This window comes from Bemisia tabaci, chromosome 4 (assembly GCF_918797505.1).
Source record: "Bemisia tabaci chromosome 4, PGI_BMITA_v3".
In the NCBI taxonomy this organism is placed as follows: Eukaryota; Metazoa; Arthropoda; class Insecta; order Hemiptera; family Aleyrodidae; genus Bemisia; species Bemisia tabaci.
The window spans coordinates 35,347,523-35,371,367 of record NC_092796.1 but is presented as its reverse complement, the minus strand read 5'-3'; the positions used below and the strand labels follow the sequence as shown (position 1 = coordinate 35,371,367).

General features: G+C 36.5%; 1 protein-coding gene across 5 annotated transcripts; it reads left to right on the top strand.

Moving 5' to 3' along the window:
• Nucleotides 1-731: 731 nt before the first annotated feature.
• Nucleotides 732-23,787, top strand: LOC109030415 (ubiquitin specific peptidase 36). 5 transcript variants are annotated; one of them, XM_019041636.2, is made up of 14 exons: nt 734-1,080; nt 1,250-1,557; nt 4,612-5,068; nt 5,920-5,995; nt 6,522-6,635; nt 7,528-7,636; nt 8,726-8,793; nt 9,389-9,620; nt 10,159-10,375; nt 11,294-11,568; nt 12,497-12,961; nt 15,841-16,064; nt 16,574-16,689; nt 17,562-23,787. In XM_019041636.2, the coding sequence occupies exons 3-14, from the start codon at nt 4,652-4,654 to the stop codon at nt 17,781-17,783; spliced, it is 2,535 nt and encodes an 844-aa protein (XP_018897181.2). In that variant the 5' UTR covers nt 734-1,080; nt 1,250-1,557; nt 4,612-4,651; the 3' UTR covers nt 17,784-23,787. The 5 variants fall into 5 exon arrangements, with proteins under 5 accessions (XP_018897263.2, XP_018897181.2, XP_018897097.2 ...); XM_019041552.2 differs by lacking the exon at nt 1,250-1,557; XM_019041477.2 differs by having other exon boundaries at nt 734-1,549.
• The last annotated feature ends 58 nt before the right edge of the window (nt 23,788-23,845 follow it).

The window sequence follows — 23,845 nt, the reverse complement described above, 5'->3', positions numbered from 1 at the left end:
TTGATCTAGAATCCACTGTCTTTTTCATTCATGCTCAAATAATTTTTTAATTATTCCAACCGATATTTAGATCGGCACATGCAATAAAAGACAGTACTTTTATCCATCCCAAAATTAAAATCATCGATAAAGGACATTGGCCCGTCTCTGTATTTTGACAAGTTCTTGAATGAATAAATTTTGTCTGCCGTGATTCCAGATGACAAATGTACTTACTTGAAAGTGCACGGAAGTCAAAAAGCCCATACTTCCATTGTAATTTTTTAAAATCTGAAATCTCATTTTCCTTTTTCCTCAAAGAATTGACCAAAATATCTCATTGAAACTCTCTGTGACCTCATTTGAATGAAAGAAGAGAGTCCCCTGGAAATTTCAAGGAGACCCGTCCGTGGCGTTGAATAAAGTCAAAACCTCAGCATGAGATTTGGAACGCTGCGACTCAAGATACTAATTTTAAGCCAGTAAATAACCAATCCTCCGTTGTTCGTACTCATGCTGTATGCTGCCAGTCAATCAAGCATGTCGAAAACTACAAAATTTTTCTAGAAGCTGATGCCACTGAAATCGATTGATATTGGGAAACGTGCCCCCCCCCCCCCCCTTCATCGTCTAATTTACCGGTGAAAAACCTTCAATAGCGAATGATCGGTGACCTTGGCAGACCAAACTTTCGAGGTTGCCTTTGTTTTTTGTGACGTACGTAACAGAGTGTACCACAGACTCCGCTCCGGTCCGTAGGTACTTATCAGTACTTCTAACATTCCTACACTCCGTAGCAAGCCACATCAGGCCTAACTTTTAGTTTAAAGTACTCGGATTCTATATCTGCGTAAATTTCGAGCTGTAATAATTTTAATACCGAAAGTTTAACGTCCGACTTTTCGCCCACGTTGAGTAATTGTGGTGGTAGTATTGATCAGAGCCTCCATTTTGTGCCGGTGGCCGGTTCTAGGCTGTTTCCTGTAAAATCAATGCGCTCGCTCGAGGCTCGGGTGATCGCGGAAAGCGTGTCCGTCCGTTTTTATCAGTTTTTCGTGTTATTAGTATGTGTCGGTTCGTTCGGTACTATCACCGTTGATGGTAAGCTTTTTTAATTTCAACATGCCGTGCCGCTCATTCATTTTTCCATAGTGTTTTCCTGTGTTAATTCCGAAAAATTTCCCCGTGTGAGGCCCGTCTCATGGAAGACCTCTTGATGGCGGTTCCATAAGGCGTGTTGCATTGTAATCTCTCGTTATTATTTTTCCAGTGGAAGTTGTGGATTTTTTTGAATTTTCGGTGTATGAATGGTTTCTCTCGCATAGTATCCATGCAGTTGCCGCTCGCTATAATCCTCGAGAGAAAGAAGACGTTAGTGTAATCTCATTCTGACCATGTGAATCATATCCTTTGACCCACTTTTCTCGTTGTCTGTGGCTGAATTATACCGGATTCTCCCCCGGACGTGCATATTCCTAAATGTTAAATCAGTGGAACTACTGTCTAATCTTCGGTTTGTGCCTCCACAGGAGCTGAAAAAGGTTTTTCCTTCGAATTACTCCAGCACAAGGTCATTAGGTTTGTCTAACCTCAACTTTCTCATTGTAACTTCCTTCTTTTTTCTTTCATCTATCAACCGAAATTTGACTCGTCTTTGTCCTCGTTCACTGAATCATGAATGGGTATCTTTGCGTTTTGCGAGCTTTGAGCACCATAACTTCTGTCTACACCATTATCTCTGCTGATGTTTATCATCTAGTATGGCGGTTTTCCCTCCACATTTTGCTTAATCCAATAAGCTACGGCCATGATGTGATCATGTCATTTTGCGCTTAATTTTTCTCTCCTGACCTCATGTTTGAAGAAGTTTAAACTTTGAGGACACCTTGATATGGTCGAGTTTTGGCAGTGAAACCGCCTCAGTGTAAATAGACACTTATGATTACCGCATACGACAGTGGGCCGGTTTTTGAAAGTTTCCAGCAGCCGGATAAGGCATCAAAATGCGATATATTGCATGGTTAAGATGGGACTGTCTTGTTGTGTAGACATAGTTTCAATAATTGGCCTGCAGCTTAGTTTGCTCTAGAACTCTCAAGTTACCAGCCGAAGCGCTAGCTTAATAAAAGCATCAGTCAACCAGAGTTTACTCAGCATGTTCAGAATAGTTATGACCAACTCTCTTGTGTGAATTCCCCCTAGTTTCCATGTAGGAATCGCACATTCTCTCCGTGATTAATATCCCTATCCTAATACACGTATTTGTGAAGCCTTGTTTTCGCTGAATATTTCTCTTTTTAACTGAAGAACAGGTATTACCACTGATAGAGATGTTATTTACCTCTCAGCCACTTCTTGGTGTCAGGATATTTTTGCCAACCTCAGCAACCATATTTAATTACGTCTTGGTCCATGTTAATTTGTCAACGTCAATCTGGTCTGTGCTTCATGGCAATGCTACATTTTTGCAAGATAATTTTCTAAGTCAATATGTACCCTAAACACTTTGTGGCATTATGCAGAAATTAAATGTATGTATGGGGATTGCAAAAGCAATATGATTTGATCTAATATTTGGAAAAATGAAGAGGCAATCACTAATTGACACCCATTCCATGTTGACAGCAATCAAATTTGTGTATGAAATCTAAGTCAAGAGCCTATTACTTAATCCCAGATATGAATTAAATTCCTTATATACTAGAATTATTTTACCTTCTGTGCAACTTTTCTGCACCATTGACTAGATTATTAACACTTAACTCAGAGAACTTGAGTAAATGGACCAAAAAATTCTGAACCAGTGCTCATTGGCCAAATTAAGTATGTACCGTTGATAAGAAATCTTTGATAAATTTTCTTTTATCAGATCCCTCTCTTTCCCCTCCTGAACTGACCTCAGTCAACATTTTATTTGATATGTTAAATTATTGCAAAAAAAGAAGTATTGATATTTAGAAATTATTATGTACCTAAGAAAAAGGAAAGAGTTAGGAAAATACTTTTCATTTGTTGCCAAATGTTTTGCTTCATCTAGTAAAATGTATTTATTTTCAATTTTCAAAATTATTTTCTCAAATTATGTGAAATTCCAACCATTCTAACCTTACACAACTCCATTGTAAAGCTTACAACTACTATTAGTACATAAAGGATCTTGCTTATGAAACCAGCAAGCTAGCCTAATGAAAATAATACGAGGAATAATTTAATCTATTAGGTCAAAGAATGTAAACATTTTTCAAGGCAAGCACTTAAAAAAGCATATAGTTATCATTTATTCATCACAATTTTATGAAAACATTTTATTTTGAATACCCCAATGAGAACTAGTGTCGGTGAAAGTTAGGTTGGCACTGCCTTCTATTGATTTCGCACTATTGCACAACTTGCTTATACTGTTGTTTAAGGTTATGTGTAGTTAACATGGGCTGCTGGAAAAACATTAAAGAGGTTTGGAAAATTCTCTCTTTTTTAATTTCATCTACTTGTCAATTTCATTTCCTCTCCCTGCTATCAATGCCCTTTCATCATAAATTTCAATGCTGTAGGTACATGACAATCAATGATTTCACTTTTGTAAACATGGTCTTCGGCCCTAACGTTTTCCCTTTTTCTTTCCCTCTCTTTCTTTAGGAAATATTTCTCTCTATGAAGTATCTCTTGTTGACTTTTTATTCAGGAAGAATTTTGATCGTATGCTTCTAATGTAATGTCATGTTTGCTTCAATGTAAGATTTTGTTCTGGTTTTGTAACTTGAAATAGAGAATAGGCGTAACATTCCTAATGGGCATTTTGGCTCAGGCTGGAAGATTTTTGAATTATTGTCCTGTTTTAAAACAAATGAGCGACTATGTTTCTCCTTTGGTCAAATGCTTAAACCTATGTATGTTGTTAGATGCTGACATGCAGTTTTATAATGTTACTGGAATCACTCCTAAAATTATTTTTGCTACATAGTACCTCATTTTTACCTGTTCAGTTATGCAACTACAGTAAGGAATTGGAAGATTTGATAGTGAGAAAGTAATGATGGTAAGAAACAAAATGTGCCGTAGGAACAAATGTTCAAAATTGGAAATGATGAAATTACACTGGTCATGCTTTTCCGTCTGAATAAGATGACTGAAGAACAACGTCAGTGGTTATTTTTTTATCAATTTTCAGTAAGTTTCCAGTCTTCATTCAGTTCCAGTTCCTTCATCATTAGTTGAGATTCAAGTGAAATTTTGTTTGTTTCAACTTTCATTTATGGTATAACATCCGGAAGCATGTATTAAATTGTTGAGCAATTAAAATATTATGAGAACTAATTCCGTGTGTGGTCCCGGGCATATGATCTCAAAAATGAACTAATCATTTACCCGAGAAAGTGAGGATTTGGGAAGGGAAGGGTTGAGAAGGGCGTAGCAAACCTGAAAAGAAAAAAAATTCTATTCATGAAAAGTGGTAAACACAACAAATAAAGTAAAGTCCACTGCACAGCGCTGGTTTAAGGTTAATCAAAAATGACTTTTGTCTCAACTTTTGATGAACCTGCTCTAATACTGTTGTGGATCAGAGAGATCCCTTTAAGTATTGAAGCTTTTTGTCTTGCTTGTGACTAATTGATGTCTTGTTTATTTTTGCAGGTGGTTCGCTTATTTGCAAGCAGGTATCGCTTGATTCAAAATGCCTGCGTCAAGTTTAGATCCTATAAGCAGCTCGATTCACTCTAGCATTGAATCGGGCAGACGAGAGTGCAGCTTGGAAAATCTTAATACCCAAGTCACCATTTCGGCAAAACGTGTGCTTTTGCATCCAATCGAGTACAAAGAAACGACTGTGCAGAACTCAGTGCTTACCAGTCCGCAGAAAAGCAAGTATCTCATACTTAAAACGTCAACTCCCAGTCAAAACCAGATCAACGGTGATGACCATAGGAAGGCGGATGTTAAGACTAATGGCAGTTCGCAGGACACTTTGCCCTTACCAAAACACACCATCTACCCTCCTGAAAACATCAAGTTGGGCTGGCAAGGAAAAGAGCCTGTCGGGTCAGGTTTTCTAAACCTTGGCAATACTTGCTACCTCAACAGCACTCTGCAGGTACTTATCATCACTATTTTTTTATCTTTTGTAGACTTCCTGTGTCCATTATATTGTGTAGTTGTCCAAACAGTTTTCAAAGTGCTGAAGAGACTGTCTATCATTATGGCTCAAAAAACTTTGGTGCGATGCCACCTTTGACGGATTATTGATTATTTTTGCTAGTTAGTCAGAAGCATTGTAAACAATAATTATGTGTCGTCCTAGGTGTCTTTTTATGCAAAGAATGTGCTGAGAGCGCTACCGAGCAGCAGGGACTCTGACAACTTAGGGTGCATCAGTTGCTAAATGACAACATCTCCCTCTTTTCCATCTCAACTCAGTGTGGTTTGTAGCAGCAAAAATGCCGGAACTGTTCTTCCAAAAGCCAGATACATATGCACTTGTTTTATTGACCATTTGTTGCTGTTGAATGAAGACTGCCCTATGGCAATCTTTCATCTTTTAAGAGGACCCCGCACACTCTTTATGGGGATGTGTACCACAAGTGTTATGCAAAAACAGTGGCTCGTAGAAAGTTGACGCAATTATGACTTTTAATCTGCATCCATAGACGAATTTAAAACCATAAAGAAATCATAAATCGATTGTGGCACACATCCCTGTCAGGAATATGCGGGGTCCGTTCCCGCAGTAATGGAATGTAATGAGGAATGTGACATATGAAAAATTGAAAGACTAATTTTTTAATCTTGAAACTCAACAGCCAGCAAAAGTTCTCTCAATTAAATCGGTGGACCAATGAGTCATTCAATTTATTAATTAGGATTAGAGAAGGAAAAGTTCATTTTTGTTAGCGCAAAATACACCCTCAGCGGAAAATGTTCTAACTGTCATTTTGTCTGTCTCAGGCACTATTTCATGTTCCTGCTTTTGTCAATTGGCTCAGCAATGATCAGAAACATTTCAGTAGTTGTGAACAAAAGAGTAAGTATGACTCCCTCATAATTTGATTAAGAAAATGAAGCTACATTTAATTTCATTTTCTGTGACTTTTCAAGGAGTTTCAAGGACTTACACGGCATGAAAGTAAAAGATGATAGTCATTTAATCTAGATTGACTTAGTTTTAAAGCTCTGAGTTTTATCTCTTTGATTTTTGAGGTATAAGTTATTTTATCAAGTATTTGATCAAATTACATGAAGCAGTCATCAATGACATCAGCATGAAAGGATGAGGGCCAGCGTGAGTGAAAATTTGAAATGTGACTAATACCCGCAACAAGGCAGATAACTTTTCAAAATTTAAATGATGGTACCAGCTTCAACAACAGCCTTGAAACTTGCACAAGCAAGTGAACCAATGATGAATACATTGTAAAATTAAGTAGATATTCTGATGAGTCTCGTAAATTAATTTTAAATAAAGATAAAGCTGCAGTTTTTGTGCTATCGTATTATTGTTTCTTTGATTCAGCTAACCTGTACTCATTGTTCTATTTTTCCTTGTGCAGATGGTTTTCTACACAACGAGTGTATGGTCTGCGCATTACGGGATACTTTAGTTGCATCACAGAAGAGCACTGGCAGTGCGATAAGGCCAGTCCACATAACCACAAAATTAAAATGTAAGTTTGTGTTAGCACCTTGTTTTGAGGAATTTCTAGTTAAATTTGGTTGGAAGGAATGTAGCGAACCAAGTTTTTTGAAAACTCAGCTCATGAAAAGGAAATCACAAAAAGCACTCCATGTGACTATGGAAAATTTACCCCTCAATACCACAAGATTTCTTGCATAATTATAACCATCGAATTTTCTCAATGAGCTCCGAAGAAAGTAATATTTATCACGTGAGCAAGCATTTCTCATCGCGGTCCCTGCCATTGAGGAAGCTCTCTATTGTTTTTCACCAATGTGCCGCAGAACTAAAATTTGGCCGTGGCTCAATGACCTATCTCATATATATGTGTATAAATTAGATAGTCGTGAACAATAACGATTTTTCTTAGTTGGCAGTATTTGAAACACACTGGGATTTGCCCATTTAAGTATATAAAGTGATTGATAACTATCAAAAGAATTAATTACTGAAAATGAATTTGAATGGAGAGTGAAGAAGATTAAGAGAGGTGCCAACCTGCGAGGAACTTACCTGGTCATGAACCCTAACTCATGCCAATTCCATTTGTTTTATCATGCTTTCAGGGGTGCAAAAATATCCTTAACTTCACCTATTTCCTGCGATCTGGTGTTTTTGCCTCTGACCAACTACCAATTTGCCTCAAGTATAGACTGTATAGCCAAATGGCGGCATTTAAAATAATGGTCCCACGTTTGCTGCAATTTCTGTATTGCAAGATCAGGCATATTTTGCTCCTCTACATGCCTCTACTCAAGACTCGCTAAGAAACTCTGTTTTAATTAAAACTAAAATCCAACTTTGTGAATTTTTTTTCAACTGTTCCTTTGTTTATTTGATTTGTTCAAGTATTGGTATAAATGATTCACTATTTGTTTCAGCTATATGTAAACACTTCCAGTTTGGTCATCAAGAAGATGCCCATGAATTTCTACGTTATCTCATAGAAAGTTTAGAAAAGTCTTACCTTGCACCCTTGCAACCAATTAAGTAAGTACTGCTTCTCCACATCATGAGCCTGCAATGGGCAAGTGGATGACATTTCTACTTAGTAGCTGCCAGACAATCCTAATGTAATGTGTGTCTATTGCTCGCAAGAGATAAGTTAAGTTAGTAGACTTTTTGCGGGTAAAATCGCATAAAAATCACATTCGGCACATTTCAGAGGTCTAAAATCCACCCTGTAACGCCCAATATACACAGTTTGTGACCTGTTTTCTAAATTTACAGCATCTGCAGGCAGTTTTTCTAGGAGGCTGGCAGTCAGGTTTGCCAAGCAAGAAACGCAAAAAACCTAACTTAACTAAACAAAAAATCTCACAAACTGTTAAAAACTTTCCTGACGTAAGATGTTAACAATTTCAAAGCTTTGGTTTTGCAGAAGGAAACAATCACTTGCGAACGAGTGAAATCATACACCAGAAAAAGTTTTGTTCGTTTATTTATGTTAAGTTTTCTTACTCCTCAGCCTCTGCAAACCGGGTCGTTGGAGACTTAAAAAACTGCCAGCAGACGCAGTAAACTTGATGAAGTGTGTTTTTAAATTCATTATTAGGCTGTAACTCTAGTGTACAACAAACCCATTGCATGAAGAAACCAAACAGTCCATTGAAAAGTTTGAAGAATCACTTTCAAAGGGAGAAAAATTGATGACAATCTGACCAACCAGACGCGGACAGTCATGATGAAGCAACTATGCCGTATCTTAAGCTGAACTTGGGTCAATCGGTGTAGGCAGACTCCCTCTGTTACTAACCTCTCCCGAATTCACCTTAAAGTGCAATTATAAGTTAAAGAAAATTAGTATTGGGGAGACATGCTGAAACGCGGATCAAAGCTGATACAGGAAAAAATCCATTATCTTACAATTTTTCTGGATAAACCTACATTTTGTAGATTTTTGTTGATTTTCGCTGCAATCTGCTATATCCATCTAATAATTCCACCTGCTGATCCCATGAAATTCGATATGAGAACCCATTTTATTCAAGTGTTTATTTTGTGTCCCTCATCCTTCAGTGTTTTCATTTTTTGTTTTGGCTCTATTTAATATTTACCTCCCCCTTTCCTGTGTTTCAGATTAGATAATTACTCTAGAGAAACAACTCCTCTCAATCAGATTTTTGGAGGTTATATCAGGACAGAAGGTAATATTTTATCTGTCGTCGTCAGTAGTGTAAAGCATCAATCATTCTCATTTTTTCAAGTAGTAAGCAGCTATTACATTAAATGTTCTTAATCTCACATTTTTTAAAAAAAACGAAGCCAGTCTCTAGTTTCTAGCCAATGCAAGGGTCATGATGCTCCCAAAAAGTACCTATAACTGTAGAAGAAATGATAAAAAAAAGAAAAATTTGTTCCTTGCTGGGTCTAGTAAGTTACTTCAGCTGAGGTATGTATTGAGATACATGCATATGAATTTTTAGGTAATTTGTATGATGCATGTTTGCATAACACTTTTCCCAGCTAGGGTATCAGTATATCCACCTAGAGAATTTTGGCACTACGATATCTTTCTTTATGGGCAATCATAGGCATATAAATTTAGGTACAATTTAAGTATCAAAAATAGTTGCTGATCTGATGATGGCCGGGCAGTGAACGAGCGAAACACGTCTGGTTTTAAAGTTTTATTTTAATGTACATGAGATTATATTTTCTGGATAATTCTAACTGCTCAACAAACCTTTGTGTTTTCTCCCTCCTTGCATGTATTTCATTCATGAATACCTTTGTTTTCAGTAACTTGTCTGGAATGTCAATATGTGTCAACAACCTTTCAACACTTTCAAGACCTCCTATTGGACATCCGGCAAGCAAGCACGGTAGATGATGCTCTGGAAAATTATTTCAGTAAAGAGCGACTGGATGAGGAGAATGCCTACAAGTGCGAACACTGCCGTCGAAAAGTCTCCGCCCACAAAAAGTTCTCTATTGAAAAACCGCCCAATGTCCTCTGTTTGCAGTTGAAAAGGTAACACCTTCTGTTCAATTGTACATTCACTAAAGACCATATTTACCATATGTTGGACATATTTTATAATATAAAATCGTTGGGTATTGTGTAACGAATACGCAACCCCTTCCATTTTGTAGATTCTGTACCATCCTCCATCCCTCCCGACACTAATTTGGAGTCACCTTTCCCCCTGCCTTGCCTATCATTTGAATACTTGCACTTGTCTTGGCAGAAAGCAACATTTCAAAATTTTATGTCCAAAGTGGTGCTTTGATTGTCCGCAATGATGCGCTGGTATCGCAAATTTTTATGTAGGCCAGTACAAAAACATGCTGTACCTTTAACTTTGAAAAACATGTGACCACGTGTTCAGGACTTCTCTACATTTTCTCCTTGAGCACTTTTTGCAGCACATTTCTATATTTGTCTTGTCAGCTGTTCCATTCTGCTTTATTTTTGTATTCATCCTCTGTTCTATTCCTCATTGATTTGTAATACACAGTAGGTTCAAAATTGGCTGTTGTAGGCACTAATTACGTTTTGTATATTTCAGGTTTAACACTCTTGGAGGAAAAAACACCAAAGCGATAACAATTAACCGAAATTTGGATTTAAGCAAGTTCAGACCCAAAGGAACTCACAACTCTCAACAATTAAAATATAAAATAGCTTCAATTATTATGCATTACGGAACCTCAACTAGTTGTGGACACTACACAGCAGTTGCATATTCCTCGCAAGGGGTCCTGTATGCATTTGACGATTCTTCTGTAAGTTCTCCTAAAATTTTCCACTCTCACTCTTGCATTTCTCTATTGTCTTAAAAGTATATATTTTACAAATTGGTGCATTACCATTATTTACCTGCCATGCTGAGCAGGACAAGCAACCAAGAGGGCAAAAGAATACTCTTGAATAATCCTCGGAACAATATCCATGGTGTTATCTTTTATGCAGTTGGACAATTGTGACCAAACAATTAACTATGCAAGATACCTCATCCACCGGTGGTGAAGCGTGGATGATCGACCATCAATATTTCCCCATTTGAAGCTACGGTAAAGAATCGATTATTAAGGTGTTCATTGTGAACAGCTTGTTTATCGATCCTCTTCCATAGGTTTAAATGGCAGATCAATCGATATATCGCAAAGCATGCTGTGCTACTGTCTTCTATGCACAGTTGTCCTGGACGGTGCTTACAAGTGTACTTGTCAATGTACTCAAATAGGTTAATACAGGTACTTAGAATTGAAAATGCCAATCTTACAAGAAATTAAGCAGGGGGTGTAGAAAGTCTCTAAATGCCAACTGTATGCTGCGTTCTGGCATTTTGGTCTTAGAGTCAAATTTTCAATATAACTTTCCGAAAAATGTCCCATCTCATGGCAAAATACTCCATTTCACCGCAAAATTTGCGAATCGCTCCTTTTATGGGGAGTGGAAAGTCTTCTCTTTTGAAAATTTCATCACAACTCTGAAGCCTTACATTTGCTGTGGTTCGTGACACAAGTTTCAACAGAGAGGAAAGTTATCAAAAAATTACGTTTGACTTCTTTTCCAAGGGAAAAATGATGTTTGACTGGAAGTCTACAACGTTGCAAACAAAGATTCAAGGTCTTGCTCTTAGGCATCGAAATATATAATCGAATCTTTAAGTCTAAACCGTGTCCTTTACTTGCTTTCAGGTTTATTCATCTACGTTTTCAAATGTCAGCGCAACTGCTTACGTAATCATGTATGAGCTGGATCAACCCTCGCCAGTAATGAGAACAACGAAAAGCATTTCCAGTTCCAACGTTTACATGAACGGAATATCTTTGAAACAGGAGAGCCCGTCCACACACAGACCAGTAAAGAGGGAAAACTCGCCAAGCATACTCAGGCCTATCAAACAAGAAAGTTCGTCGTTGCATCGACCCTCCTTCAGTGCAATAAGTTCATCAATATCGCCCCTGGAAAGGTGAGAGAGTGAAAATTCATAAAAATATCAATATATTACATCAAACGAAAAAGTAGGGTGATTATTTGGAATTTTAAATACTTAGTTGTGAGAGTTCATGAGTCGTAGGCATGAAGAATTAACACGGAGAATTTTCTCTTCTTTGTTTATGAATGACTGAATGGAAGATAATATTAATTTCTATTGCTTTAAAAAATTATCAGTGATTTTGAACATGGTGTCCAGAAACTGTAAAAACTGATAAATAGCAGGAATTATCACGGAATAAGAAATCTCTCGGAAAATCAGAGAGAACATTAGGAAATTGGTGTGTTTTTCCATTAGGAGATCAATTTCTTTACAACTGCTGCAGACTTTAGTGGTGTTTTGCTCAAGATTTTAGACAAATGTGATCAAGTATATTCGCTTGGAAAATTGTAGAGAAATTCAATTGATTCAAAGGAAAACCTGGGTTTTTGCCTCTGAAAATGAAGGAAATATTGGGAGTCAAGAAAGTTCAAGAGCGCTAGACACCATGTTTTGGAGTTTTGTCCTATATGTCGATGAATGACTGAATGAAGAATTATATTTTTACCGCTTAAATTATTTATCAGAGGTTCTAAATTATGCTGCTATGTAAGTAAAAATTTGGAGACTGTTGTCTCTGCTCTTTGTATTTCTTCTCCATTGGTCGAGTGTCTTAAGTTTTTCCTTTTGACTAAGCCACAGTTTTAAATGAGATGGAGGAATCCCGAGTTAGCTGTGGTCAATATTTCCTGAGGCTGAGCTTTGAAATGAAAAAATAAAGAAAACGCTTGTCCATGTCCAGTTTTCTTAAAACTATCTGTCCGATGTAATTTTTTGGGGTAGCGTGTAAAGTGGCTTGGATTATAATTAGAGTAGCCTGTAGCAACAACTGCTAATGCAATTCAAATTGCCTGTTTTATAGGCCTGACAGCGATAAAAAATCGTGGAAGCAAGGCAAAGTGCACAACTCCAATGGGACGCACCCTCAGCCGACCCAACTTGCCCCTGCCTCATCCAACGCCGCAACCAGCGCATCGCCCTCACCAACGTCCAGTAAAAGCCTAGTTCCTTACATGTCCGACTCGGGAAGTGACAGTGACGCGAGTGACTCGGTCAAGTACCGGACTAATGGGCTGAGCAACGGTCACACGTCGCCAGTCTCGCTTTCGCAAAGTTCGAACACTCCACAGTTTAAATTAAGTGCAAATGATAAATTGCAAAATCCTAGTCAAGAATCAGTTGCAAGTGTGAGCACAACGGTGCAATCAAACGGGTGGTTGGTGACGGACTCGCCAGTCAAGTCGAACGGGAGCGCGGGCGCTGGTGCCAAGCCCGTCGAGAGGGGAGTCGGTCATTGGAGTGTCACTGAGGCCAAGCGTTCGGAAGCGTAAGCGACTTGAATTTTTGCCTTTTTTTCTCTCTGTGCTTTGGCTTGGTATGCTTGGAGGTTAGGATTGCCAAGTTTAGTGAAATTCATCCCTTATATTGGTGTCGATGAATGATCTCATCCTTGAGAACCAACTTTAGTATCATCAGTCTATATTTTCACATTGAAACAATCAGTTTCTATAAAATGAGACATTTTTAGACATTCATCTGCTCAATATCAAGCTCCTGTGAAACTTATTGTTCCCTTATTATTTGTTAGTTTTGTCATGGCATTTGTTCATGATCGTATGTCTCAATGAGGAAGCATAAAATTTTACTCTATTTGGCAATCCTACCGGTGGTGTAGTGGCATTTTGATGTGTAAGTTAGAGCACTCAAATCTTGGGATGAAAATTAGTAACTTATCTGTAGTATTGTGTTATTATTTGAGAAGTTGAATCTGATACAAAATAATGTTCCTTTTCCGTACCTTCTGAGCAGAATTCCCTCGAAATCAAATAATGAGTTGCATATGAGGTAGTTACCTATGCCTGTACAATGTATCTTGAGGATTTAATTATTATCCGAACAGTTACTTTTGTTTTCGGCTTTCATTCTCACTGGCACAAGTTAGCTTCATCCAGTTTCCATTCACCAAGTATGCTGTGCTCTATCTTTTAATGATTGTTTTTATGGTGGTGCTTTATTAAGCTCCTTAGGAGCTTCTTCGCAACATATTTCTTTAGTTGAATTCCTTTTTTAATTTTATAATTTTAGCAATTTTGGTTGGATAGGCTTTTCCCAACTCCAGGTCCAAGCCTTATCTGATTGTCATTGGTTCAAGCAGAGATTACTCTCAGGCTGTGATGATCCAAAGTCTGATCGAGCAGAAGAGCTTCACATTGTGACGCTGAATGCCTTTTACCTACTAAAAGACGTAGAGCGGTATTCTTAATTTTTCCCTAAATGTTAAGGCCTCTTTAAGCCATTAGTATTCCATTTGCACTAAGGCCATAATGTTTAAGGAACAGATCTTAATATAATACCGAAGGTGAGGTAAAACAGTTATAAAAAATGTGAGAGATACTACATGGAATAAAGGCTAATCACCAGTTGCAAAAAGTATGTCTCTCTAGGCATTATTCATTCTGATTTTTTAATTTTTCAAGCAATTTATTTTTTCATACAAAATTTCTATCATGCTCTTACTAAAAACTACCACTTGAATCTGACCATGATGCCTCTCCTTTGTTTTGGGTCATGTCCCCCTTCCCCTCCCTTTTTTTGTTGAATCCTGAGGAGTAGTGGTTTAAGAGCTGAATGAAGTGACAGGATGGGTCCATAAAGCGAAGGTTGCTTTATCAATTCCTGTTTGGTGAGTTTCTTGGGCCTCTTGTGGTTTGGGTTCTGTTTCTATTACTGGTTCTGGGAGCAGGAAAATTTGTTTATTGATTTTATGGTTCCAGTGGGGTTGACGCCCTAAGTAAGTTTTCATTTCATCTGTCATGTCATGGTTCAATGGGTATTGTGTTGACCCAGTTAAAATATTGGCCCTGCATAGTGCCATGGTTTTGGTTGGAGCAGGTGTGAGATTAAAAAGACATCTTTTAAGATGGCAGATGTATAATTTTTTTTACTATTTAAAGTGCTAATGGGGCAGTGGCAAGGAATCTTAGCAGGGTTAAAACCCTGTTAAAGAACAGTTATTCTTTCATAAGAACTCGTGAAAAAACTAGAAAGTTAACTACAAAATTTAAAAAATTATTTCTAAGGGAAGAAAAAGCTATGAAAATTGGACCAATCCAAAGCTGACAGGCAAGTTGACGTAGAAAGACGATGCCTTAAGATAAGTTCAGCCAATCAGCAAATGCCATTTCCCCTACCTGGCGATGTCAATCAGAGCCCACCAAAGATGTTTCAAATGGGTTCCATTTTTGGCAGTTTCAAAACGAAGTTTCTGTGCCATCTAGGGTTCCAAAAGTCTGACAAAAGTCCTAGAAGCCCAGTTCACCCCATATTTTCAGAAAATAAATTTTTAAAAAAATGAGTGCCACTGACCCATCGGATTAACATACAGGTAAAAGAAGATAAAATGTGTCTGCATCCATCTAGGCAAACTATTCTTGGTCCCTATCTCTCGTTTGGTGAAAGCAATTATTGAATGTATCTTTTCATCGTCCATGGAAGTAACTCTTTTTCAAGTTACCAGTCAGGTTTAAGCTGCGAAACTCTAAGGTTTTTTACTTCTCACTGTTTTCCCTTCACACTTTCTCTTATTCCTGCTCTTGTATAGCTTCCTGCACTTTTCCAAAAGAAACTAGCTTTAAATCGAATCAACGTCAAAACAAATGTCTCCAGCGTCAGAATCGAGATGAATACTCAAAAATGTTTTGTCAGATGTTTTCTGACTCAGTTCTGACTAATGATTAGTCAGGCTGATTGTCCCGGAGAAAGTTTAATCGAGTAAATTTGTCGAAGCAAGAAACTGGAGAAAAGCACATAAACATCAGTGCAGGGTAAAAATATAGCTGGAACCCAATCTCTAATCGATCTCTGTGTCAGCATTGTGAATAGCTTTGTTATAATTTAAAAAATATGACAAGATTGGTCATCGTTCGTTTTAGGGGAACCAGTTATTCTGGGAAATAAGGAGCCTGCTGGCTAGCTGGTTTACAGAGTTTTTTGTCAGACAACACATCTTAACTTTCATTTGGTTCTCTTTCATGAATAGTTTTACCAATGTGTAAGTGCAGGGTAACTAACTGATGAGTTGGTTTCCTTTGAACTCCCTTATATTGTTGCCAAGGCCTTTTTTTACAAAAATAGTTGGGGAGGGGAATATTACAGAGTGCTTCTTTCAAGCTCATGTCTCAACTTCGATTTTCTCATGTGTTTCAGGAATGACCAGTCACACACGAACGGCTCAAGTAATCACTGTTGGCGGAAACCCTTCCCACCAGAAAATGGACTAAGTAATCATATCAACGGTAACAATAATAGCAGTAACGGTAGCAGTAATCCTAACATCAACGGCAACGCAAGTAATTGCAACGGTAGCTCATCAAAATCATCTGTACTGAGTCATTTACAGAATTCTTCCCACCTTGGATATGGGAACAAAGGTGAGTTGATGGTGTTCTCTTTTTCCTGTCTTTTTAATAATAGGCACATCTCAAATTACAGTTGAACTCTTATGTAAGCAAAGCAACGGAATAGGCGTAGTTGATTCTGCCAATTCTTGACATGCACCAAAGTCGACAAAATGAGAGAGACCTGAAGTTATCTTTGCTTAGAACCAAAAGTGACCAGCAATGCTGGGAATGGCCTTGTTATAGTTTGACAAGTATGACAAGATTGGTCATCATTCGTCTCAAGGGAACCAGTTATTTTGGGAAACAAGGAGCCTGCTGGCTAGCTGGTTTACAGAGTTCCATTCCTCCAATGCTGTTAAAACCAAATTCTGCTCTATATCTTTTAATGCATATTATTACTCAGGAAGATTTTTAATTTTTCAAATGCTATCAAATCATGTTAATCCAAGTTTTGTCTTTTTGCTCTCCTTTTTTCTTAAAAGTCTGAGCTCTGACTGTTTTTCTCATGAGAGTGTTTCTTTTTTTGTTTGGTTTTGCAGTTAACTCTTGGAACGGGTGTCAAAGTACTGTAAATCGTGATGCAGAAAGGGATAGGTTAGAGTCAAATAAGCGATCCTACAGTCAAGCCTACAATTCGGACTTCGATCGGGGCAAGGTAAAGTTCAAAGTTAATTACGGAATCATCTTAATTTTGACAGAATCATGACAAGCGGATTTTCTGTGTAACAGCATTTGTGCCGTTGACCCTAGTGCTGAGAAACCAAAATAAAAAATCAAAGCTTTTTAACGTTTCTATTGTAACTTGTTTAAAGCACAAGATTGCAGGCTTGAAATGCGCTTTTGTGTCCTTCAAAAATTAATTACATTGCACTCACCGTACTCCTTGAGACACCAGAAAGTTAAATCAATTAGCATAAGTAAATTTTTTAAAAAATATTTAAAATTCGATGTATTAGATTTCTGCCTCCAAAGGCGACCTTTATTCGTTGACTAGAAGTAATTTCCTCTGAAAACTTAAATTGATTTTTGAAACTTTCTGCAAAAATGCAGGTGAAACGCTCTATTGTTCAAGGTCATTGTCTCCGCTCTCTAGCGCTTGTCTGAAGTTGAAGAGTTGAGAGCCAGAAAACCGGGGATGTTCGAAAATTCATTAATTTACCCAAGTACTGGTACTGGTGCGCATTAGAGTTCTAAAAATTTATTTTTGACTCTAATTTTAATTTTTGGTATTTCTTGGCTTTGTTTCCCCGCGAAATGGTGTGGACCCAGCACCATTTCTCCACCTTGTTAAATACAGTTTCGGGCCACTTTTTAGTGTTTAATTTTTTAATTTACCCAAGTATATATTCTTAATTTTCTCTTAAAACCCAGTGAATTTTCTTTGTAATTTGTTGAAAAGTTTATTTTATTTATAAAACACATCCGTCAATGAATGAATCCATCGCTCATAGCTGGAAATTAACCTTTTGTTCACTGTTCAGCAGCATGTTGAGCAACTTGTTTGACCAAAAATTGTTCTTTTTTCAGGTGAAGAAAATGAAATTTAATAATGGTAAGTCAGATTACTCTAATGGCTATGACAAGTCGCGCTTCCAAAAAGTTCATCAGCGCCCACACTACCACAACAAATGGCCAAGATCTCAACCTTACAATAACTACCGCAAACACAATAACAATTCTTTCCGGCCACCGCACAAACATAATGGTAACCATCATGGCTTCCGTGATAACTTCTGGCGGAGGAAATGATTTTAATTAAGGATATCCTGCTCGAATCTTGAGTTTTGTTGATGTAATATATGTTACTTTGTTAATTTTATTTCTATCCATGAAAATTGTCCGCAAATCGCGGTTTTTTTATTCGAAGAGGACCCTATCTATCGATTGCTTCTCTTGACTGGTTTTATTTTACTATGTTTTACATTTTACCACAGGTTTGACAGGAATAATCATCTAAATTCTGTCTAGATTTTAAATTTATTGTTTTCTGTTCTCTTATTTTTAATCTGAAAATAAGTAGGATTAACGTCCCTCAGAATATAAGTTTGCTTTCACCTAATTTTCAAGCATTAATTTGTAGAGAAAAAAATTGGAAGAAGTTCCCTACCTCTCTTTTACCCAAGAACTCTTTTCATCATTTAACATATTATTTTTCCCTCTTTTTTGTGCATCTTTTATTCTGGAGAGATTGTCTTGCGTCTTAGTGGTCTGAGTGTTATTCCGATTTGGCTTGATGCTTTACTCTCATGGGCCTCTGATATGAAAGGAACTGAGCCATACCCAGTGACTGGGGTTTGCATTTAATACCATAGTCAACTCTCCAAGATCCAAGCTTTTGTTTCATATGGTCTCAGTTGAAAACTTTTTTTTTATTCCACCCAAGTCTTAGTGTTCTCTGCTATTGAATTTTTATTCGTGATTTTCCACATTGTTCATCATTAGCAACACATTTGATACCAAGTTTCCACTCTCAGTACGTGTCCTCTCCGTAATTTAGGTCATGAATATTTTTTCCACCTCATTTTTTCCAACTTTTCCATTTGTTTATTCAAATCATTCTTTTCTCTTCCCAGAAATGTTTTAGTTTTTTGCTATCAATGCTTTTTCAAAAATTCAACTGTAAAAGATTTACGAACTCAACAGAACTAAATTCACCAGAGAGAACTTTGAAGAGGTTTAACCATAAAAAAACGACCTCTCAGAGTGTTGTAATTTGCTGACAGAAATATTTGCTGCACTTCACTGCTTGGAAGGTCCGAAACAGCTGATCTAGTTGTCATACATGAATTTGTTTCGGTAGCGTTGCCAGAATGTGTGTATTTTTGCAATTAAGTAGGCCTTGCCCTCCAGCATTAACTCTTGGTAACTTAATTGTGAAATAGAAGTATCTTTAACTGTCCAAGGTTATTACCGATGCTGAAAGCAAATAAAATACACCTTAAATGTGTAAATTTCCGAAAATTGAGACCCAGATATATTTTCATTTTTCTCCTCTTTTTTCAACTGTAGTTTCGTTGCGACTGACTCCTTCTTTGATAAGTTTGTCCACTTCCGTTATAATTCTAGTAACAATTCATGACTCAAGTTATCTATCACTTGCGTCTGTTAAGTCTTAAGTTTACAGCACTCAGCTGTAAAATTATTAATTGCAATGCAAGAATCAAGTAAAACTGTCCAATAGTTGATGAAATAAACTGGGATGTATCGCAGAATTATCTAATCCCTGAATTCACATTTTTATGGAACATTAGTATGATAATGACAGTAAAACTGAATTCTACTGCAACCTCTTTAAAAATTCAAACTGCAAGTAACTATGCATGAAAACTCACTTAGCTTACATTAAAATTTAATGTAAATAAAATTTCCTGACACAAAATTAAACAATTTTTATTTACATTTAATGTTAATCGAAATTTGTGTCAGGAAATTTTGTATATCTTTAACCGTTTCTTCTGAAAGCTGTCCTAAATGCTGATGATGTACAGTATAAATCAACGAGTCGCTCATCTTTTTCTCTTGTCTGTGGTTGTTTCAGTCTTCGCCACATGAATTTTGGAAGTTGGTTTTTTTTAAAAGAATAAAAATCTCTACCTCCTCTGAAATACTAACAATATTGGAAAATTCCAATATTCATTGTCTGAGGCCAAAGTAAAGCACATTGTCAGTGCTGTTTTGGTATATCTACAAACATTTTAATTTTTCACAGGAGAACCGTCGCATGAATTTAGAGTCTATTCTCACGAGGGTAAACATGGTTGCCACAGTCAGAGGATACTGGGAAATGTGGAGGAATTCCAAGAAATGAGGGAAAATCTTGGAAATCTGAGGGTAAATGATGGAAGTATTAAGGAAAAATTGTCAAGTCAGCTTTATTTGCTTGAGAGAATGGGTTTGAGGTTTCGCACAAATTTGGCCTGAAGATGTTTTTAAATTATGCCTCTTTAACCATCTGGCATAGCTTTTCACCAAAATATTACCTGGAGAATCGGAGAAGCGTGGCAACCATGGAAAGAAAAATCTTCAGGAAAATTCATAACACTGTTTTCCCGTGAACAAATAAAATATAAGTAAGAAGCGCTGGAACAGTGCAATCCAGATATGTTCCTTCGTGCGACAGATGAAGTATTGGCCACAAGTTTACAATCAATGGTGAATTTCGGTGCCCATTTTCAAACCAAATCAGGTGAAAAACGTTGAGAAACCTTGGAGTGAAAGATTTCTCTCATAAAATAAAGATAAATAAGTCTTATGACTCTAATTTAGGCCACTTTTATACTTTTTCACCCTTTCATTTTATATGATGTTTTAATGTGTGTCTTGTTATTTTAGTTTAACGGGATGAATTTATTTTTGGGTGATTACACTCTTGTATTTGAGTGATAGTTTTTTTCCGATGAAAATCATCAGTCTAGCCAGCGAAGTTGGCTCACTGGGGCATTTTGAGTCCCCATATACTTTTCAGGATTTTGTTCTTCGTTTCAAGTGGGAAGTTTTTTTTTTTTTTTAAATGCCTCGTTTCATTTAGATTAACAATAGTTTTGGAAATTCACATCTCTGCTTCCTTCCTCCAATTTATATTTCATAAATAGAATTTACCGATATCAGATATGTCTTCAAAGACTGCCAGCAATATTTTGGCATTGGTCATATTTTGCATTTTTCTATTCAACTATTTTGATTACTCTATATTGTCTCTGCAAAAACTGTTAGTAACTTTTTCCATATCTATCAGGAGACAGTTAAAACTCTCACTAAAGTCTTTGGGCCGTTCAAAAGGGGGCAGTTCGCCTCCAGGAGAGGGAGATGGGGTTGAGAGAACATCCGTCATGCTGTCTCGTTCATATATGTGAAAGAATGGAGACCTAAGCCACAAAAGCGTTATGAGGGGAAAGAGTGGTTAAAAAATCCTAAATTTAGAGTTATGTAATCCATGAACAGCCTCCTCCCTATTTTTCTGTCATGGATTCTGTTTTGACCATAATGGTGTCCATGAAGTTATCTACATGTCATCATAAAAGGATTATGTAGGTTTTATTTGTATTTTGTTGTTTCTTCAAAATGTTTGATTCCATGAAAAAACATGAAAAATAATTGTTTCAGGGCTTTTGTGTCAACTGCTGTGAAATTTTTCTCTGAACATCTGTTTGCCAAGATGAGCATTATTATTGCAGGTTATCGCAGAAAATCTCAGTGCTCATAATAAATAAGGGTGACTCTTGTTCCACACTTAGAATTTGATAGTTTTCATCCTAATGCAATGCCCATTGTATCAAAGGGCTTAACTATTGAGTGGTAGAAATCTGTTGTTAGTGGTCAATTAAAATGTCTCTTTCATAAAGGTACCAACTTGAATCTCTTTCAAAATAAATATCCTCATAGGTTTAGCGTTTTGTTTGTCCAGAAATTAGGTCATCAACTCATCATTCCAAAAACCAACTGAAAAAATAGTGTAAACATTCGAGTTGGTTATCTTTTTGATATAAATATGTCAAGAGTGCCACTGATAATTTTCTCAGTAATGAGAACAGTCTTAACTTTTTATTGATTTGTAAGTTTCAAAACAAATAAGAAAACTAAATCTTATTAAATAACTAAGCTTTTTCAGATTTGACTGTTAGGGCATTGCTTTAGGGTGATCACAGTCGTTTTTAAACTGCTTTATAAGAAAGTCATACTGTGAGCAACCATTGTAACTATGTTTTAAGAAACTGCGAAAGCCACCTAATCTGAGTGTGTTCATTTAAGCTAATAATTTTTAATTGTCTGTAAGAATTTCGTTTTATTCAACTGCTCAATGTTCTTGGTTTTATTTTCCAACTTACAATTTGCTGCCCGAGAAAACCAAACCACAAAGCGATTGAGCTTTCCATCATGGTTTTATGGGATGTTGCTCTTTGAGGCTTCCTGGATGTTTTGCGGCGGAATCCTGGAAACCACCTAAATAGTTGCTTTAATTTGTGCAATTTTTTAAAGATTGATACATTATTTTAAACGAAAGGAAAGGTAGTTACAGGCACTGTTTTCATTGGCAAAATTTTCTGTTTTATATTTTTTTGTGTTCGAGGAAAAAATGTCCTCCTAGTGAATGTTCTTGATGATTTACCAAGAAACCAAAGTTTGTCTTTAATACCAATGGTCGTAAAATTTATTGTTATTTGACTTCTCTTTTTAAAATTTTCCATCACCGAACACTAGGGCTGCATTCTGCCATAGGAACTATAATTTCTGGCTCAGTTTCGAAACAATTTATGCACCATTAGTTTCCCCATGCACACAAGTGTTGTTACGGATGAGCCAGAAAATGTAGTTCTTTGTTGCAAAATGTAGTCGGATTGACACAGTCGTACCCCTCAATTTCCTGATCTACACTGATTGACTACCAATTTTGGTGAAGAGAATTCAATTGCAGGAAACAAATATGTAATTCCATCCATTAATTAAATGTTATCTTTTATCACGTAAACCATATGCATTATATTGTATAGTTAGGGTTATAGATACTAATTTTAACTTGTATCCTAAAATTCTGTCTACTGAATGGTGTTTCGTAGAATTCCTAGGATTATTGAGTGAAGTTTGAAATTATGATGATTGCCTAGCTCTTACTCAGATATCATAATAATATTAAATATTAATCTTGAGTAAAAATCACCTCACAGCATAAACTGTGAATTTATAGTAAATTTTTTTTATGAAACTATTTCTAAGGAAAGACAGGATTACGTTCTCTGAAATTTCCTTACTTTTGTTATTTACTTTTAAAGTTGAATTTTTGGTCTTACTTGTCGCAAGTCTGACGTTTTGCGGCTACATTTTTTTCTCTGCTGTAAGCTATGTAAGAGTTTCTGTTTTTTTTTTTTGTCGCCTTGCGAACTGAAGACTAATTTATAACTGCGCATAACTTTGTGACTCAGGAAGTTTACACGTAATACGTGGCAATGGTTTTTTTTTTTTTTTTTTTTTTTTTTTTTTTCAAATTACGTCGGCCCTGACCTGACCAAGGTCTACAACTGGATTAACCACCAGTTTAGCGTCTAAATCAACCAATAGAACTGATATTGAAATTTTCTCAAACTCTCTTTTTTATGCTGCCTTTAACATTGTCTCTTGTGTCCTGGCCGCAATATTTTATTCTTTAAAGGTATTTTATTACCTTATTATTTGTTCAGTGATTCATTTATTTTGTGGAGGTCATGGAGGGCTTTTTGCTCGACTTTCATTTCAGAAGTTTTCTTTCATTTAAAGGCCATTGATTCTAAAAAAATTTGACGATGAGCAGGAAAAAAAAAACGAAAACTAGGTATGTCAATTGCCACTGATGAATCCATCTTCCTCATCAAACTTTCGTCTTGTACGCATCAAGTCTGGAAAGACTGCAGACATTGTTTCATTCACCCGTGAATTTTGAATCACAGTCTTGTTATCAATGGCCTCTGCTCCTGTTCAGAAAACCGTCAAACTTTGTGTTTAATTTATTGATTTATGATCATTACATGTTGTTATTTATAGGTATAAAAGGAAATTGAATTACTACCTATTTGTGTATATTTTGTATAAATGTATTCTAAATGTTATCCGACTAACTTGTACAGTTTTTTGGCAAAATTTTGTAAAAAGAAGGAAGATGAAATTATTGTCAATCGGTTATTTTGTATTTTTCTTGAAAAATTGTAGAAGGCGTAACAAATTAAATCGAATACATCTTCGGTTTCATGTAACAACAATAAAATCTGAATTGTCTGTCTGAATATTCAAAGAGTTATTTTTTTCACCCCTCATTTTTTCCCGACAACAGTTAAACAAAGTCT

Bases quoted from the DNA above. Each gene is read 5' to 3' on its own strand.
- LOC109030415 (XM_019041552.2), top strand. From the start codon at position 4,652: ATGCCTGCGTCAAGTTTAGATCCTATAAGCAGCTCGATTCACTCTAGC. The intron at 5,996-6,521 runs GTAAGTATGACT...TTCCTTGTGCAG, and splicing joins CAGTAGTTGTGAACAAAAGA to ATGGTTTTCTACACAACGAG. The intron at 8,794-9,388 runs GTAATATTTTAT...CTTTGTTTTCAG, and splicing joins AGGTTATATCAGGACAGAAG to TAACTTGTCTGGAATGTCAA.